Genomic DNA, 18,439 nt, shown 5'->3' on the forward strand with positions numbered 1-18,439 from the left:
TCTGCCATCTTCACCCTCCCACATGACTTTGTTCAAACTTATGTTTCAGCATTTATTTCTATGATTTGTTCTATGACTATCTGCTTAGGCAGCCATGGACAAGGCCTGAATGGGAATTCTCTCTTTTATGCACAGAGCCTGGCATGCACTAGGCCCTCAAATACTTGCAGAGTAAAAATCAGAGTTCCTCCAAAGCAAACAACCCTGGTTGTGGAAACCTCAGTGCTTTATATATTGATGCATTTTGCTCTCAGTGACCTGTAACCATGGAAATGGTGGGTGTCAGCACTCCTGCGAAGACACGGCTGAAGGGCCCGAGTGTAGCTGCCATCCACAGTACAAGTTGCACACAGATGGGAGGAGCTGCCTTGGTGAGTGGTAGTCCCCACACTGGGTGAGAGTCTGCCCCAGCCTACCCACTGCTAACCTTCACCTTACCCTCATTGGAGTTTAGTGCTAGATGCAGGGTATTTCTGGTGCATCTGGCCCCAAACAGGCACTGCTGCTTCAATGGTGCAGTGGGAATGGCCTAGTTCTGGGCTGGAGGTCCCCCTCTCTCCCTGTGAGACCTTGGAAAGCCCTTCCTCCTTCACCTGGAAAACACATCCCAAAGGGCCAGGACAACACAAAGTTAGAGCTAGCTGTTTGTGATAATGCAGCAAGCTTTACAGTCAGCAGGAGCCAGGGATGCATATTTCTGGTGGGATGTCTGTCCTTTGCTAGTTCTATTTTAGAGATTTCCAGGCTCAAGTTCTTTTTTGTTCTGAACTAAGGTTACTGGAGTGAGCTGAAGCTTGCATTCCCTAGTGTCTCTTTGGTCAGTGCAATATACTTCCAAAACCTTTTCTACATTTAACATTTATAAGGATCTGCGGCCATTTAACACACAGTGTTTCTCTCAGAGCCTCATTATAGCACATTTTTATTGAGTGAACAGAGTCACACATTTTACATTGTTCTTGTGTCTGGGATTTTAGCAGAAATGGTTGCTGAAGGAATAAATAATGTGACTCATTCAGCCTGAGAACTGTGGTCTTTTGCTTCTCTTGTAGAGCGAGAGGACACTGCCCTGGAGGTGACAGAGAACAATGCCACATCAGTGGCAGATGGGGATAAGCGTGTGAAACGGAGGCTGCTCATGGGTAGGCACCCTCCCCTGGCCACTGCCATTGTCCCTTTTCCTTCTCAGCTCACTGCATCAGGCCTGAGGTTGGGGGCCACGTACCCTCAACCAGCTGGACTAGGGTGAGCTGCAAAGCCAGGGTGTGTCTGTTCTTCTCCCACTGCTGTTGCTTAGTCACCATCCAAGGTCAGGGGACTGTGGGAAGAGTGCTGGCCAATCCTTCAGAATAATCAAGTCAATGTCCTAGCATTGCCCCAACTAGCTGTGACACTTGGCAAACTGCCCTGAGACTCTGACTCTAGGTCTTTCTTTAAAATGGATGTAATAGAATCTACCTCTTAGGCTTATCAGGAAGCTCAGTTAAGATAATAATATGCAAAAGGGCCCAGAGTCCAGGGCCTGGGACTTAGTGGGTGGCCAGGGGATGCCAGTTCCCTGCCTTCTGAGTTGCTATAATGAGAGAGGCGCTTTGGGCAGCCTCCAGCTTAGCATGGTTATTTGTCAGTTTTTGTGTCCACTGAGTCTTCCATTTCTGACTCAGCCAGTGTTAGTGGTAGGGGAGATGAATGGAGAAGAGTGGCACTTGGCTGTGGGATGTGGGATGGTTTGCCAGTAGGCCTGACAGTCAAGCTGGAGATGAAAGAGAAGTCGAGGCGGTGACCATAAGGATGGGGACCAGACAGTTCTTTTGACATTATTCTGGGGAGTTTGGCTCTATCTAAACAAAACTGATCTTTTGACAGCTTCTGGATTATAATAGGTATGACAATGAACAGTCATCGGTTACCAAGCAGGTAACTTTTCTGCTCTTTAAAATTAATTTAAATTTGTCTTAAAATTAAAATAGTATACATTAATTCTATAAAACCTTAATTACCACTTAGCTTATAATGAAATATATAATTTCCTTATCTCAGACCTTCTCATTTCCTCAGCCCTTTTTCCAGAGGCCATAATTCTCAATTCTCTTAGTGTTTTCTTTTTGCTCATCCTTACCCAAGGTCTGAAAAAATGAAGTGTGCACTTTTTGCTATTTATTTATTTTCTTTTTTTTTCAGTTGTAGTTGGATGCAATACCTTTATTTTATTTATTTTTATGTGGTGCTGAGGATCGAACCCAGGGCCTCGCACTTGCTAGGCCAGCACTCTCCTGCTGAGCCACAACCCTAGCCCACTTTTTGCTATTTCTTGATGTGTCAGTTTCAGGTGTAGCTTTTGACTTCCCGTTGTGGAAGATTAGGTTTTATCCCTCCCTGCTTCCCCTCCTCCAGCACACTTGCACATCTATCCTCTCACCCATGCCCTTAATAGTGTTCTATCACAATTTAAGTCAATATTATGTGTTTATGTTCTTGTGATGACCCATAGCTACATAGGATTTACCCCGAGTCACACCATGAGATATGATTGTATTTTCTTTGGTTAATTTTCTAAATACCTCCTTCCAATTCTTTGGCAAATCTCTTGCACAGCTTTCTAAAACCCTTTGCAGTGTGTTCAAATACAGCAGGATGCTTCCTAACTGGGTTCCCTTCTCTGGCCAGCCTAGCCTGAGGCTTCCCTGCTCTAGGAGGCCCAGCTCCTGCCCACAGCTCCTCTCTCAGCAAGTCCTTTCCCAGCAGCCTAGGAATTCTCTCTGCTGCTCTGTTTTGGAGGATCCCAAGTCTTGTCCTTGTCAGTACAACAAATGAAATTTCACAGTATATCCCTCAACTGTGAATTTTCCCACATGCTGAGTACTTAGTAGGCCTCTTCAAGATGGGCATTCAGGTTCCTTGGTTCTGAGAAATTTTCTTTACTCTATTTTCTCTGTTCTTTGTCTCTGGAACTCCTACTGGTTGACTGCTTTAACTCCCAAATTGATTATTTACTTTTCTTCTCTTTTTACTTCTTTGTATTTTTTTCCTACTTTCTAGAAATTTTTTTCACTTTTTTCTTTTAATCTTTCTACAGGATATATATAACTTCTGATTTCATATTTTAATTTTTCAGGAATTTTATTTGGTCTTTTGTTGTAGAAACTTATTTTCACTTCATGAATGCTTCTCTTATCTCTCTGAGGAAATGAGAAGATTTTAACTTCTCTTTTTCCTCCAAATTTCTTTTTCCCTGTTTGACTTGGTATATGTATTTCACATGTAGAGGCTTTCCTAAAATATGTGGTGTTTTTTTGTTTGTTTGTTTTTGTTTTTTAACCTAGGGGGTTGAACCCAGAGGTACTTTACCAATGAGCTATATCCCCAGACCATTTTTAAAAATTTTTTAAAAATTTGAAACAGAGTGTGGTTTAGTTGCCCAGGCTGGCCTAGAAGTTGAGATTCTCCTGCCTCAACTTTCCAAGTCACTGGGATTACAGGTATATGCCACTATGCCCAGCAGTCTAGTGATTCTTGACTGATTTTTTCACATTTAATTGTGAATCTAAAAAGCTAATTGGAGGGGCCAGGGCTGTGGCTCATGGTGGAGTGCTTGCCTAGCACATGTGAGCTGCTGGGTTCGATCCTCAGCACCACATAAAAAATAAATGAATAAATAAAATAAAGGTATTGTGTCCAGCTACAACTAAAAAAATATTTTAAAAAAGCCAATTGAATATTCTGTTGGCCAGTGGACTTCATGTTTAGGTGATTAGAAGTGACTTAACTGTTTCATTTAAAGATCCTCGAATACCAGTACTTATAAATCTTTTTACTTAGGCAGGTCAATTTAGCTAGACAGGATTCCTTCCATCTCCTGCCTAGAGAATTTAAACTTAGCTGCCAGCCTTCTAGGAGCTGGTATGGGAGGCTGTGGGCTAAAGATCTCTCTTCTCAGGGAATAAACTTTTACCCGACCCTTCCTCCCTCTCCTCCTCTGCTATTCCTGGCACTTCTCTGGTCCAGCTTCTCCAAAGCATAAACTCCTCTTGCTGTAGCCAGATTAGGAAAGAGGTAGTCACATGACTGTTCAGAATTAAGAAGGAGCTCTGGGGGTTTGTCTGCCTCTTATACAGACTCTCAATTATCCTTCTATTTTAACTCCATCTTTACCTCTGCTTCTAGAGTAACTTGACACCTCCAATTCCTCCAATTTGGACCATTCTTTGATTCTGTTATTCAAGTGAGTTTTGCTACTTATAGGTAGCCCTTCTGCAGATTCCTAGAATTTAGCGTTCTGTTGTGCCAGTTACTGTTCCTCCATTGACATGCCACTTCCAAAATATTTGATATCTTTCATCTGTTGTCTCTTCTTCCTTTCTTGTCCTTAAGGATTTATACTATAAAAAATTGATTTACTCCCATTTTAGTGAGGTTTTTGAGAGGAAATATAGAAAAACATATATATTACTGATGTCTTTTTAATTAGAACTCAACTTGTTTCCCCAGGGTTTCAAATTCTGTAGTCATGGAAGTAAAATGATGTTCTATGTGTCTAGATGCCAACAATGGAATGAATGTCGAGTCTCACTTTCCTGTTACTTGGAATAACTGTTGTGAAATGCAGAACTAGCAGGCCCTTTGCTTATTGTTCCTCCTCTACATAGTTGCAATATAACTAATATGGCTTATTTTTCATTTACTTGACAGGCAATTTAAGTCATTAGTTTTAAAAATGGCATGGCTGGGGTGGGCAGTACTTATTTACCCTCTCTTGCTGTGTCCATTACTAAGACTGAAAAAAGAAGATTTGGGATTCAGAAAAGAACATTCCCCTTTGCACTGCACTCTCATCTCGCCTGCCAGAGGTGATCATTCTTAGCAGTTTGCTGGTTATGGATCATCAGGAACCTTTTTTTTTTTTTTTTTTTTTTTTTTTTTTACTGGGTATTGAACTCAGGGACGTTTTTTACCAGTGAGTTAAATCCCCAGTTCCTTTTATTTTTTTAAATTTTTTTCTTGCCAAGTTGCTCCAGCTGGCCTTGAACTTGCAATCCTACCTCAGCCTCCTAGCTGCTGGGATTACAGGCATGTGCCACCATACCCAGACATCAGGAATTGTTAGTGACTTTAAGTCTACCTGGAGTGGGGAATGGTTCTGTAGGTTAGGAGACATCTTTACTCCTCTGGTCATCCTGACACTCTTCCTCCAGAAATATACCCCATTTAGATGGGTGGAAGCTGCACCTGCTTTTCCTCTATCTTAACTGCATGTAGCAGAGACTTAAGGTGTGACTAACCATTCCACCATGCTTTCTGGCTTTCACAAGCTTTGTCAAACATTAACAACCATATCAGCACTTCTTTGGGAAGCTAACTGCCTTTTCTACCTCCTTGTCAGAAACATGTGCTGTCAACAATGGAGGCTGTGATCGTACTTGCAAGGATACTTCAACAGGTGTTCACTGCAGTTGTCCAGTGGGATTCACTCTCCAGTTGGATGGGAAGACATGTAAAGGTAGTCTTCACCTATGGGGGTGGAGGGTCTGTACACCCTCTTCTGGAGAGGGTCCCGTACTGCTGATGTGTGCAATAGAACCAGGGCTTTCCCTCCATGACCTTCAAATGACTCCAGATTTGCTTATGATTCATATTGATGTGAGCTTTTCTTCTCTGGGCTAGTGGACGGTTATAATTGAGTAAGCTTAATTAAAATCAACTTAATTACACTAACTGTTGAGAAGGTCAGCCTCTACAAGGATCAAATAATCCAATGCAGGCAGTGGCCTTATTAGAAAAAGTCAGTTCAAGGAAACATTCATTGGCAGGAGATAATATCAACCTATCATAAATAATAGCCTCAAAATTATTATGTAAATAACAGTCAAGATTATTATCCAGAGAACTTAATGAATAACTGTACCATTAACTTATACTGATGAAGACAGATTCCATTAACTTGCTAGTATTTCACAGGCAAGAGTACAAAGGATTAGTTCTTTAGCATGATAAAAAATAGATATGAGATAAAACTGAGAACAGATAAGATTGAGTATCAGGAATCATTTAAAAACGTTGGGGCCATTTGATCATTGTGTAATTTGCCAAAACAAATGCTCTAGTCCCTTATAACTTTAATCATTAATCTAGAATAGAATGTTTACTAATGGGAACTATATCTTATCTTGAGAGAGTACTACAAGCATGGAAATACAATGGGGCATCACTACTCGTTCCCACTGTTTGTTTCCTTAATACTTGTTAAGGGCATCGGAAGTCAGTTTGAATGACGCTGTCTTTCAAAACTGGTTCAGCCAGACAAGAAAACATATAAGATTAAAAACATTAGCAAACATTTTTAAATGCTTTTCAGGATCTGTTTTTATTTCAGAGAATAATGAGCACACACAACAGCACTTGGGGGATTTGTGGGAAGCAAGGCAATTTTGCTCTCTGGTTTGCTGTTGCCTGTCTGTTACAGATATTGATGAGTGCCAGATCCGAAATGGAGGTTGTGATCACTTCTGCAAAAATACTGTGGGCAGTTTTGATTGTAGCTGCACAAAAGGATTTAAATTATTAACTGATGAGAAGTCTTGCCAAGGTATGTGCTGAAAATGTAGCAGTGCTCTGCAATGGTCCTCTGGTTGGAACAGAGAAGATGTTACCCACCTCTCCGCCCCCCACCCCACATTCCCCAGTAGACTCTGGCTCAACTGGTTTCCTGACAAGAGTCACTAATCCAACTTCTAACTTGGGCTTCACTTATTTCATCTGATAGGTAGAATAAAAGCAAGAATGTAGCTCACAGGTATATTTTGGAAATTAAGTTATTAATGATTAGAACATCTCAGCTGGGCATGGTGGCACACGCCTGTAATCCCAGCAGCTCTGGAGGCTGAGGCAGGAGAATCTCAGGTTCAAAGTCAGCCTCAGCAACTTGGCAAGGCTGTAAGCAACCTAGTGAGACCCTGTCTCAAAATAAAAAATAAAAAGGACTGGGGATGTGGCTAAGTGGTTAAGCACCCTTGGATTCAATCCCTGGTACGAAAAAAAAAAAAAAAAAAAGAACACCTCAAAGAATCCACCTGATGTGACTACAGCAGCACTCACTGCTTGAAATGGAATGAAATGCAGTGCAAACAGGGTTGCATCAGGGTGTTGAGATATGGATAATTTTCCTTTTTTAAGAATTATTTTCATGTTATTGACCTGATGACAAAAAAGGTATTTTAGCAAAAATCTGTAGAATTAGAGAACACACCTTCCTAGCCAAAAGATGGGTTCATAACCAAGACCATGAACCGGCTGGTCTCTTCCTATAGTTCTTGTTTTGAATAACCAGCCTTTGATGCTTAGAAGAAGGTTAGAGATGGAGGGAGGGGGTTGTGTGGTAGAGACACTGGTTGGTTTTTAAGCAGTATTACAGACCCCTTTTCAAATACATCCTTCCCACATAAGGTGGACAGCAAGGAAACTTCCTTTGGCAGCAGTCATTGGTATTAACAATTGTTTTGGGTGGTGGGAAGCTGTCTTGGGGCATGTTATCATTAATAGTTTCAGATAAACAGGGCTGGGGATGTGGCTCAAGTGGTAGCATGCTCACCTGGTATGCTTGCGGCCTGGGTTCGATCCTCAGCACCACATACAAAGATGTGTCCATCGAAAACTAAAAAAATAAATAAATATTTAAAAAATTCTCTCTCTCTCTCAAAAAAAATAGTTTCAGATAAGCACTTTTATGTCCTATTAATATACAGGAAAAACTCTCAGAAAAGATCTGCTGTCATTTGTTCTTGCTGTGTTTCTGGGAATAAAGACTGCCTTATTTGGCTTGTTAGAAATCTCAGCATTAAATCAGAGTCAGGCCAGGTGTGGTGGCACAAGTTTGTAATCCCAGCTTCTCAAGAGTCTGAGGCAAGAGGATTGCCAGGTTCAAGGACAGCCTCAATAATGTAGCAAGCCCGTCTCAAAACAAAAAATAGAAAAGACTAGGACTGTAGCTCAGTGGTAAAGATCTGATTTCACTTTGTATAACAAGTTGTAACATTATCTTTTTAAAAAACTGTATGGTGTGAATTAGGTTTTATTAATACATAATTTGCCGGGCAGTTCAAATATATTCTCCTTTAAATTCAGTGAGTTAGTGCTAGATGATCATTGTGTGGTTTTCTTCAGTTTGACTTGGAAAGCAAATTTGCTGTTCCACATAATGTTTTATAATGTATAGAGCAAGCAATACTGTTTAAGCTGTGTAAACACATTAAAAAGGAATTAGGAAAGTGATCTCATTATTTTTGGCAAAGAGAAAGCCTAGAGTGAGCTGCCAAAGTCAGCTACTGAACGAGTCCACTTTCTCAGCAACTGGCTGATATTAATAACAGATTTCATAGAATGGCATCAATTACTAGGGAAGAAACTGACTTTTTCTCGTTTTTCACTTATCAGTCTTACTAGAATAAATATTTGCACAGAACAAATTTGCTGGAAAAATTGCCAGGATTTCTGGGAAAAGCTAGGAATGAAGATATTTTGCAAGAATTTGCCCTTTTTTATTTCACTTTTTCATTCCTCCTGATCCATCCAAATGTTTGTTTTTTATTAATGTAGTTTCTTGTGGCACATTCAGTGTTGAAAAAGTGGTGTAGAAATGGTCTAGTTAGCTTCCACCAAGTGCTGCACTCATCCTGGTTTATCCATTTGGAGACATAAGTTGTAACTTTAAAACCCTCTAAAGACTTGAGGAAGTCTACAGGAAAGACGTGGGGGCCAGACCATGCAAGAAGAGATGATTAGATAGACACATGCAGTTTCCTGAGGCTAGTGTGCATAACCCCATCCGTAGCCAAGGATGCATTTACACTGAACCAGGAAGATAGGGGACACATGCATTTTCACTGAACCAGGAAGATAGGGGACACATGGTGCTGGACTATGGGGGAGGAACACAACCAAGGGACTGGTCAAGGAGAACCAGTTTAGAGTTTAACCACCTAATTTCCATGTCTGCCATAGAAAACTACGGAGTTTATTAATGTTGATACATTCTTTTAGTGCAGAGGGCTTTAAAACCCAGGATTAACTGGCTTCTTGGTTAATCTGAAGACTAATTCTGGGAAGATCAGAAAGAGAGGAGAACCAGATTTACTTCCAACACAAGGGTTTCCTTTGTTTATTTCACCATAGCTTATAAAGTTACTGGTGCTATTTTACCAATAGTAATATAACAATAATAATGTACAGCTAGTATCATTGTTTATAATATAGTTTTCAAAAATCTTTTTTAGGTATGTTATCTCATGTGACTTTCATTTACTTATCTTTGCAAATAAGTATGGGTGAAAGAGACAAATTAAACCTAAAGGTATGTGCAGTTTGCAACAGAATTTGGAAATAAGGGTCCTGGCAGTGAGCAGACCTATGGTGGGCTGCTCAATTCTTTCTTTGACACAAATGAGAGAGGAGGATGAATAGGAAATCTCCCCCACCGCCATGTGTTGTTTGGGTTCTTGCTCAGCAACTGGCGTTTATTATAAACCTCTCCCCTCATTTGTCAGAGCTGGTTTCATCAGCCCTCTCCCTTTGGCAATTACAGATGTGGATGAGTGCTCTTTGGATAGGACCTGTGACCACAGCTGTATCAACCACCCTGGCACATTTGCTTGTGCTTGCAACAAAGGGTACACTCTCTATGGCTTCACCCACTGTGGAGGTGAGTGGACTGTCCTCTAGGCTTGGGAGATAGGGTGAAGTTGGTCCTGGGGGTGGGGAGCAGGGCTCATCTCCAAGGTTTATTTTCCTACAGTAGGGGTAAAAGGTACATCACAGTCCCTGCACAATTGCAACAGGTCCATCATCTTAAGGGAAGCATTTGCTGAAAGAGGACCTGTCCACATTTATCCTTTTAACATGTCTGGTGTGAAGTGGAGCAGAGAGAGAAACTGAGCTCTTTCAGCTGTGGATTGATTCTTCCTTGACTTTATTGACTTGTGGTTGTATTCAGAGAGTGGGAGGGTCTCTCAGGAGCTGAGACCCTGTCCACTGGAACTTCACATCAGACAGTAAAGTTGCAGTCCTCAGAGAGGCTTGGCAGGGCACCAACCAATTCCTGCTGTGCAGAGCACTGGCTGCACAAAACCTTAGTCCGAGCCCCATAGTTAGGTCTTTGAACTGCAAGTGGAACCATTGTATTTCTCTCTCCATTCTGTTCACATTTAGCAATGTAGTCTCATAACCTTGAAGTCAAGCAGGCTATAGTCTAAATCAGATTCAGCACCAACTGACTCCCATTCCATTCCCCTGGCCATCAGATTCACCCAGCAATCTTTGAGAACACAGATTCAGATTTCAAGGTAATTCTGAGAATCTGCAGGACTTGGGAACCACTGGCCTGAATACTTGCTGCCTAGTCTTTCTTTCCTGTGCTTAAGAAGAATGGATCATGTTGTCTCCTTCCTCCTCAACACATCCTTAACATGCCTAACTGTATAGCTACTGAGTTTGCCAAGAAACACTAACAAAATGTACCCTAAATATGGAAGTGAATCTGGGGCCTCCTTCTGATGGGACTTAGTCTCGTGTTGACACGAGTCAGTATATGCCACTTCTGTTTTCTGTACCTCAACTGAGGCAACAGTCAAATAGGAGTCTGAATTCTGACTCCCTTGATGTTCAACACAGAATATGATGGAGTTTTAAATTAGAAGCCTGTGGGGTATCCAAGTTTGAACATCTGAAAGCAGAGTGTGGTCCCTTCTGAGGTTTCCTAACTGGGCAATGGTTCAGTGAACAGAGGAACTTGAGACCTCCCCTAGTGAGGCTCATGCCAATGGGAAATTTGGGGCATGTGGTCAGTGGGTGCCAAGTTTGAAGGCAGTCAGCATCTTTCCTTTGTTTGGTGACTTTCAACCATGTGACGTCGCTGCTGCTCCTTCCTCAAGGGAAGGATAGTGTCAGCCCTTTCAGTGACATGCTGCTGTGACAGGGGAGCATCTTGTTCCACAGACACCAACGAGTGCAGCATCAACAACGGAGGCTGTCAGCAGGTCTGTGCAAACACAGTGGGCAGCTATGAATGCCAGTGCCATCCCGGGTACAAGCTCCACTGGAATAAAAAGGACTGTGTGGGTAAGGGGCACCGGCCACAGAGCAGACATAGCCAGTGGGGCTCACTGCTGGCCCAGAGGTGGGAGGCTCTGCGTGCTCCATGTCCTCTGGACCCAGAGCACCCTGACCTTCTCCATAAGATTTTCTCCCCTTTGCAGCAGCAGCCAGTCTTTAAATAGTCCAAAAACAGGAGATACTTTTCAGGCTCTTTGGTGTTTCCTTCTGTGCTTCTGCGTAGGTTGGAACTTACTTCTGTTTCCCTGGTTGCTCTTCTGCATGAAAAAAATTGCACACCAGGGAGGGACTCCTTGACCTTGGTGGGAAGTGGGGCCTGTGTCTGTGTTCTGTGTGGGCATCAGCTTTATTTTCTTTACTTGGGGCCTTTGGTGCATGGGATTCAGCTGTCCTTGTCACACTTAAAAATGTCCTTCTCTTTCTGTAAGTGTCTGTGTTTTGTCCTGTTTAGAAGTGAAGGGGTTCCTGTCCACTAGTGTGTCACCCCATGTGTCCCTGCATTGTGGGAAGAGTGGTGGAGGAGACAGGTGCTTCCTAAGATGTCACTCTGGCATTCACCTCTCTTCAGGTGAGTGGGTTTGGTCCCCAGGGGCAGATCCTCATACCAGGGCCAGGTCTTCCTGGCCTGTAGGTGCTGGAAGCCCTCAAAGGCCTTTCAGGTCCTTGACCAGATACTTTTGACCACCAGAGGCCCATGCTTTCAGGCCCCATATGCTGGGTGTTTTTCTAGTGATACAAATAAGAGTGGGGTGGGGGTGATTTTAGCTGCCATCAGGATAGCCCATAGTAACCTTGCTTATGCATTTGACAATTCACATTCTGTCTGTCAGGACTGCAAGAGGCCTATTCTGTCACCTGCGGCTCTTCTTCTCCTCTCAGGAGCAAACAGCAAAAATCAAATGACTCTGCTTTTGGGGGTAATTACCAAATCTACGTATTTTCTTGGGGCTTGTGTTCAGTGGCCTTTATGCAAGGGTGCTGTTCTTGGGCACTGGATTTGTTTTTTTCTTTCTTAATCTCGAGGCTTGAGCATTTGCAAGATGTTCTTGTCTGCAGACTTAGTGCCTCGAATCTGACTCACCCATGTAACAGATACTTATTGAACATTCACCGTGTACTCAGCAGCACTGTGTTCAACCCTGGTGGGTCAACATATTGGACAGAGACCCACAGAGCTCTGGAACTAGGAAACTCAGGTCTCCCAAATTCCCTCTATGTCTCAGAGGGCCTGCAAGAAATGTGCCTGGATACCTGGCATTAATGGAGATAGTCCTGGGCAGAACAGATGGAGCAATGATTCTGCCCCCAAAAGGGCAAATCCTTTCCAATTTGTCAAAAGACTAAGAATGAGATCCAGAGTTTTCATTAGGCCTTATCTGCTCAGATGTATGCACATTTGTCACTCTGTCATAAGAATATCTGAATGAGGCCCATATGACATCTTGATGTCCATATTACTTTTATGGGCAAAGATAGATACCCAAGCTGTGCAGTAATCAAGTAGTTAAAATGTGCTGCCCACTAAATTATATGTATTAACTGATTTAATCTATACCACAATCCTCTGAGTCAATTTTATTAGTATCCTCATTAACCAGACAAGGCACTGAAGCTCAGAGAGATAAAATTCCAGTAAGAAATAGAAGAACCAGGATTTGAACCTAGGCAATCTGAGTTCAGAATCTTAAGCACTATCATTCACTGCCATACATACATATATATATATATATATATATATATATATATATATATATATATATATTTTTTTTTTTAAGTTGTCAAAGGACCTTTATTTATTTATACATGGTGCTGAGAATCAAAACCTTTTGGGGGTTGTACTTCTGAGCTTCTTCCATAACGTAGTTATGAAGCTCAGGAAAAACCTGTGAGTTTTTGCCTCACGCATGCTAGGCAAGCCCTCTACCACTGAGCCATTACTCCAGTCCCATTCACTGCCCTTTTTGTTGGATGTTTGGGACCCAGTCAGAGTGGACATCATGGTATGTTTCATCAAATTCCTCAGTGATGATTCCTTGGTGATTTAGGCTACCCAAGGGTGGGAAAGCAAATAGCCAACAGCTACTCAGTTTTTACTGTGTAGCAGTCAGCCAGCTAAACAACTTCTTTTTTTTTTTTGGCATTATTACACTTAATCCTTACAACAGCCTGGTAACATAGGTACTTAAATGTGTCTATTTTACAGATGAAGAAACTGAGGCTTAGGGAGATTAAAAACTTGCTCAATGTGTAATAAGAATTATGATACATTCTGCTGTCATGTATTTAAAAAATAAAAGTAATTAAAAAATAAATAAAAACTTGCTCAAGTTCTTATCACAAGTCAAGGATCTAGAATCCAAATGTAGGTCATGGATTCCAGAGCCTAATGTGTGGTGAAGACTGATTCTGGGACTGCCCCCAGAATTCTGCACAAAGCCCCTTAGAGTGGGACCTGTGTTCCCTGCCAGGCCCTGGAAATCTAATAATGTCTGGATTGGCAGCTGCCTCAGCCCTATCCTCTCAGGGCAGGCATACATGGGAGAGTCTTCCCTTCACTCTCTCCTTAGATGGTCTTATCCAGATTTGAGACTGAGAAATTGGACTTCATTATCAGGAACAAAATTGGCCTCATCTTTTTTTAAAATTTTTTTTCTATAGTTGTAGATGGACATCATGCCTTTATTTTATTTGTTTATTTTTTTTTATGCAGTGCTAAAGATCAAACCCTGTGCCTCACATGTGCTAGGCAAGCACTCTGCCACTGAGCTACAGCCCCTGCCCCAGCCTCATCTTTTATCTCACCGTGGAGGCTGTTTTTGGCTCTTTCTTTGTTATATTTGAACATTGGATTCATTCATCTCTCCCCTGAGGAGATTAGTGTAACACCGAGAAAGCTCCAGGTGTCCCCAGTCCAGGGTAATGAGCATTCCATGATCCAAACCTTTCTTGGTCTCAGGTGAGAGAGGGGGCTCAGGGTGTGCCGTGCAGTGGGACCCAGTCAACATCCACCTGGTGTTTCCGTTCCTTTGCCTTTGAAGGTAACTTCTCTCACTTGTTTCTTTCTGAAGATGTCACCACCATCAGGACAAGTGTAACCTTTAAGTTAAATGAAGGCAAGTGTAGTTTGAAAAAGGCTGAGCTGTTTCCCGAGGGTCTGCGACCAGCACTACCAGGTATGGAATCAGATGGCTGGTGTGTTGGGAAAGGGGCCTGTGATGCCTGAGCCGGAGGTCTGAGGGGCACTTCAGATGGGATTGAACTTCAGCATCTCCAGGGACTTTTGTCACCAGAGGGAGCAGAGCCTAGCTTAGCACCCCTATACCCTTTTGGGATTGTACTTCTGAGCTTCCTCCATAAAGTAGTTGATGAAGCTCAGGAAAAACCTGTGAGTTCAAAGGAGTCAATAAGGGCTTAAGATGAATTAGCAATGTGTGTTTGCATTGGGTTAAATTTTCTGGATCTTAGAGTTTGCTTGAAGAGCAAGCCAAAGAAATTTGAAAAAAAAGGGTTGGCTCAGAAATGATAGCTTTGATGAACAAAGATGTAATATCCAGCATTCCTGCTGCTCTGTTTTTTGGAAACTGTGACTCCATTGGCTTCAACAGAACAAATACCATCTAAGTATAATTGGCCTTACTGAAACAAGCAACATCTTTCTCTTCTTTCTTCCTCAGCTCACATTTTCTGTATTATTTCAGAGGATACTTTTGGAGATAAAAAAATAATAAGGATTTATGTATTAAGAGGTTTCTTTCCCCAGTCTACCCTCAAAAAAATAAATAAATAAATAAAAATAAAGCTTACTCTAGTTACTTTGACTTCCTGCTGGTAACTAACCAACATCAATTTTGGTACCTCTATTTTATGGAATATTAGGCAGCTATTAACTATATGTATTAAAAGAATGTTTAATGGCAGGAAAATGTCCTTGTTATAATGCTAAGATGGAAAGGGGGACAGAAACAACTATATATCTAATACAATCTAAATTGTATGAAAAAGTGAAGTGGAAGGAAAACAGAAAGATCACTGTGTGAGTAATGGTTATATCTGGGTAGAGGATGACAAGTGATTGATTTTAATTTTTTCTACATTTTTAATATGCTCCTTAGTGAGCATTCATACTTTTAAACCAGAAGGAAGCATTATTGAAAAAAGATTTGGTCTGGAGTCTACTTAATGGATTACACCAATATGCTAATTTCTTAGTTTTGATAAATATGATGTTAGGGTAAGATGTTAGCAGGGTAAACTGAGTAGAGGTTATGTGGGAACTCTCAATACTATCTTAGCAACTTTTCTAGGAATCTGAACTTCAAAATAAAAAGCTTTAAAAAAGTAGATATGGGAAAATTGAAAGGAAAAAGTTTCAAGATGAATATCTTTTTAGTTTACAATTTTAAGTTAATTTTATGAAAAGGTAAAACATCTTTTAGGAGAAAATACAGAGAAGAAATAAATTTATCTCTTTTGGCTCTTGATGAGCTATTGTTTTGAATATACTTGTAATGTTAAAGAAGAATACAAAGATAATTCTTCAGTTCAATAAAATAACATTTTAAAATAGAGCCAAATTAATCATGTGGATATGTGGACCTGCTTGATCTTTGATTCCGGTTAGCAATCATTAATCACCAGATTCACTGGAAGTCGCTGGGATGGGAGACTGCCAAAGTCAGGAACAGAGATATGCAAATCCTGGTGACATACAAAAATTCCACTGTCATCCTAGATGCCTTCATGATATTGTTTGGTTCTGTTGATTCTTTGTGCCATTTTTTTCCCCTGGTTATTTAAACATGAGACATCAAGCTGGGTGTGGTGGCACATACCTGTGAACTCAGCAACTCAGGAGGCTGGGGCAGGGAGGATGGCAAGTTCGAGGCCAGCCAGAGCAGCAATAAGAAACAAAAAGGGCTGGGATGCAGCTCAGTAGTAGAGCACCCCTCCTCCCCTGCCCTGGGGTTCAATCCCCAGTACCACAAAAAGACAAAGGAAAACAAAACAGAAAAAAAAATAAAAATGAGACATCACTGTTGATATGCTTTCCAGCTCTCCCTTCTGGTTAGAATTATGTCAGGGTCAGTTTGCCTGAAAGCAGAAGTTGGTTTCCCTTCTGCTCCTGCACTAATTCCCTCTGCTGGGGCCCTCACAGTCCAGTTTTAAGGAAACCAACTGTGAAGCCAGGCATGGTGGCACCTACCTGTAATCCCAGCAACTCAGGAGACTGAGGCAAGTTTGAAGCCAGCCTGGGCAATTTAGCAAGGCCCTAAGCAATTTAGCAAGACCCTGTGTCAAAAAGTAAAATGGACTGGGGATGTGGCTCAGTGGTTAAGCATCTCTGGTTCCATCCCCAGTACCAAAAAACAAAAACAACAACCACAAAAAACAACTGTGAGAATGTGGGCACATCTCAGCAAACTATCAGCAGGGTTTTGATGTGAAACGACCCCTGGTTCTCCTCTTCCACACATGTGGCTGGCTAGTCGGACACACCCAGCATTTGTCCATGAAAAGAATTTTCAAGAGCTAGATTGTAAAGTTATATAGGAGGCGATACTGGCTCTTCAAGATGAAAATGTCATCATGCTCCAAGCTGGGGGCTTTCAGCGTCTCGCCATGTGGAATTAATCACGTAGTCCCTGGAGAGTTGTTTTAATGAAATGTTTACTGAGCTTTAGCGAATGTTCAACTGAGTGCTTTGCCAGGACTTGGCTCCCGATAATTTTGTTTCTTCATACAGAGAAGCACAGCTCAGTAAAAGAGAGCTTTCGCTACGCAAACCTTACATGCAGCCCTGGCAAGCAAGTCCCAGCACCCCCTGGCCGATCAAGCACCCCTAAGGAAATGTTTATCACTGTTGAGTTTGAGCGTGAAACTTACCAAAAGGAGGTGACAGGTTGGTCTGAAAGCCATCCGTGGTGCCAGGCTTCTCACAGCTTGCTCCTTCTTTCTTTACCTTTTACCTTTCATCATTCCTGGGGGGAAAGTAGTGCAAACACTGAAGTATCTCCTGTTTTATTTTCACCCCCAAACTACACAAATTGGTTTAGAACCTGATGATTTTCTCTGCTTCAAAAAGACCCAAAGCTATCGTTTTGGTCAATAAATTTCTGTTTGAATTGAATGCTGCCCAGCCTGCTAGGTGCCCACCTCCAGGTCTCGCCCTTTCTGGTCCACAGGGAACTCGGGGTGTTGGTGGGCCCTGCAGTTGGTCTGGACATCCTCACACACTGCAGCCTGACTTCCCCCCCATGTTGCTGTCCTTGTTTCTGCAGCTTCTTGTGATCTGAGCTGTATTGTGAAGCGAACAGAGAAGCGGCTGCGGAAGGCCATCCGCACGCTCAGGAAGGCTGCCCACAGGGAGCAGTTTCACCTTCAGCTCTCAGGCATGGACCTTGATGTGACTAAAAAGTCTCCCAGAACATCCGAACAGCAGGCAGAGTCCTGTGGAGTGGGTCAGGGCCATACAGAAAACCAATGCGGTGAGTAGCCCAGGACATGCCTGTCTACAGAACTGCATTGAGCTCTGTGAACACTAAAGGTAACCAGTGGGGAATCTGGGCCATCCTTCCTTCTCTGGGCTCATAGAACGCCTTTGGAAGCCCTTTCTCATCTGGTACCTGTCATGCTAGTGCTGTCCTGCCTATGAGACCTGGAGCTCCCTGGGGGCTGAGTTAGTGTTGCTCACCTCTTTCCCTGGCACCTGGCACCATGCCTAGCTTGTGGTGGGGACTGAAGTCACTGTTGAACTGAGGGACAAAAAGAAAGAGTCAGGATTTATAGGAAGGATGCTGCCCTTTAAATCCCCAAGGGATCTTCTTTGTACTTTTTATTTTTATTTTTTAGAGCCCTGTTCCCTGGCTGGGGCAGGACTGGGGTGTGAGGCACCCCAGAGCCTTTTTCATACTCCATTCTGTCATCACTTCCTAAAGGCACTTCTCTCTGGCTTGATTGCTGGTAGCAGGGAACAAACTCCTGTCCATAGTCTTGTACAGAGGCAAAGCTAGGGCCACCCTGCTGCCTTGTGAGAGTCCTGAGCTTCTGCACAAGGCTCCTAGGAGTGTCAGTTCTGTGGTATGTTGTTGTTCTGTGATATGTTTGAGGATTAACTTTGACAAACTTTCAGTTCTTCTGATAAATCTAGCAAAAGGTTCCACAGTGATCAGTTTTAAAATGTTTTTGTTGTCAGAGGCTGTTCCAGGCCAGTCTCCAGGGGAGACTCTACTTGAAAAGTCTTAAATAGGGAAAAATGGAGTCTCACTTTATAGTAGTAATGGCAATTTATTGAGTTCTATTAGCAAGCACAACACTGAGCCCTGTGTCTCCATTATCTCAT

The 18,439-nt window shown here is 42.2% G+C and overlaps 1 protein-coding gene across 1 annotated transcript in view; it reads left to right on the plus strand.

The window, feature by feature from the left end:
* The window catches only part of Scube2 (signal peptide, CUB domain and EGF like domain containing 2), a 74,779-nt gene that overhangs the window by 23,686 nt on the left and 32,654 nt on the right, over window positions 1-18,439 (plus strand). The window contains exons 6-16 of the mRNA XM_071616963.1: window positions 255-371; window positions 1,053-1,142; window positions 5,381-5,497; window positions 6,461-6,583; window positions 9,575-9,691; window positions 10,984-11,106; window positions 11,552-11,668; window positions 11,931-12,017; window positions 14,169-14,273; window positions 16,844-16,999; window positions 17,379-17,585. Of these exons, the coding sequence (XP_071473064.1) occupies window positions 255-371; window positions 1,053-1,142; window positions 5,381-5,497; window positions 6,461-6,583; window positions 9,575-9,691; window positions 10,984-11,106; window positions 11,552-11,668; window positions 11,931-12,017; window positions 14,169-14,273; window positions 16,844-16,999; window positions 17,379-17,585 (1,359 nt within the window). The remainder of the gene's footprint in view (window positions 1-254; window positions 372-1,052; window positions 1,143-5,380; window positions 5,498-6,460; window positions 6,584-9,574; window positions 9,692-10,983; window positions 11,107-11,551; window positions 11,669-11,930; window positions 12,018-14,168; window positions 14,274-16,843; window positions 17,000-17,378; window positions 17,586-18,439) is intronic.

Source organism: Marmota flaviventris, chromosome 9 (genome assembly GCF_047511675.1).
Source record: "Marmota flaviventris isolate mMarFla1 chromosome 9, mMarFla1.hap1, whole genome shotgun sequence".
Classification (NCBI taxonomy): Eukaryota; Metazoa; Chordata; class Mammalia; order Rodentia; family Sciuridae; genus Marmota; species Marmota flaviventris.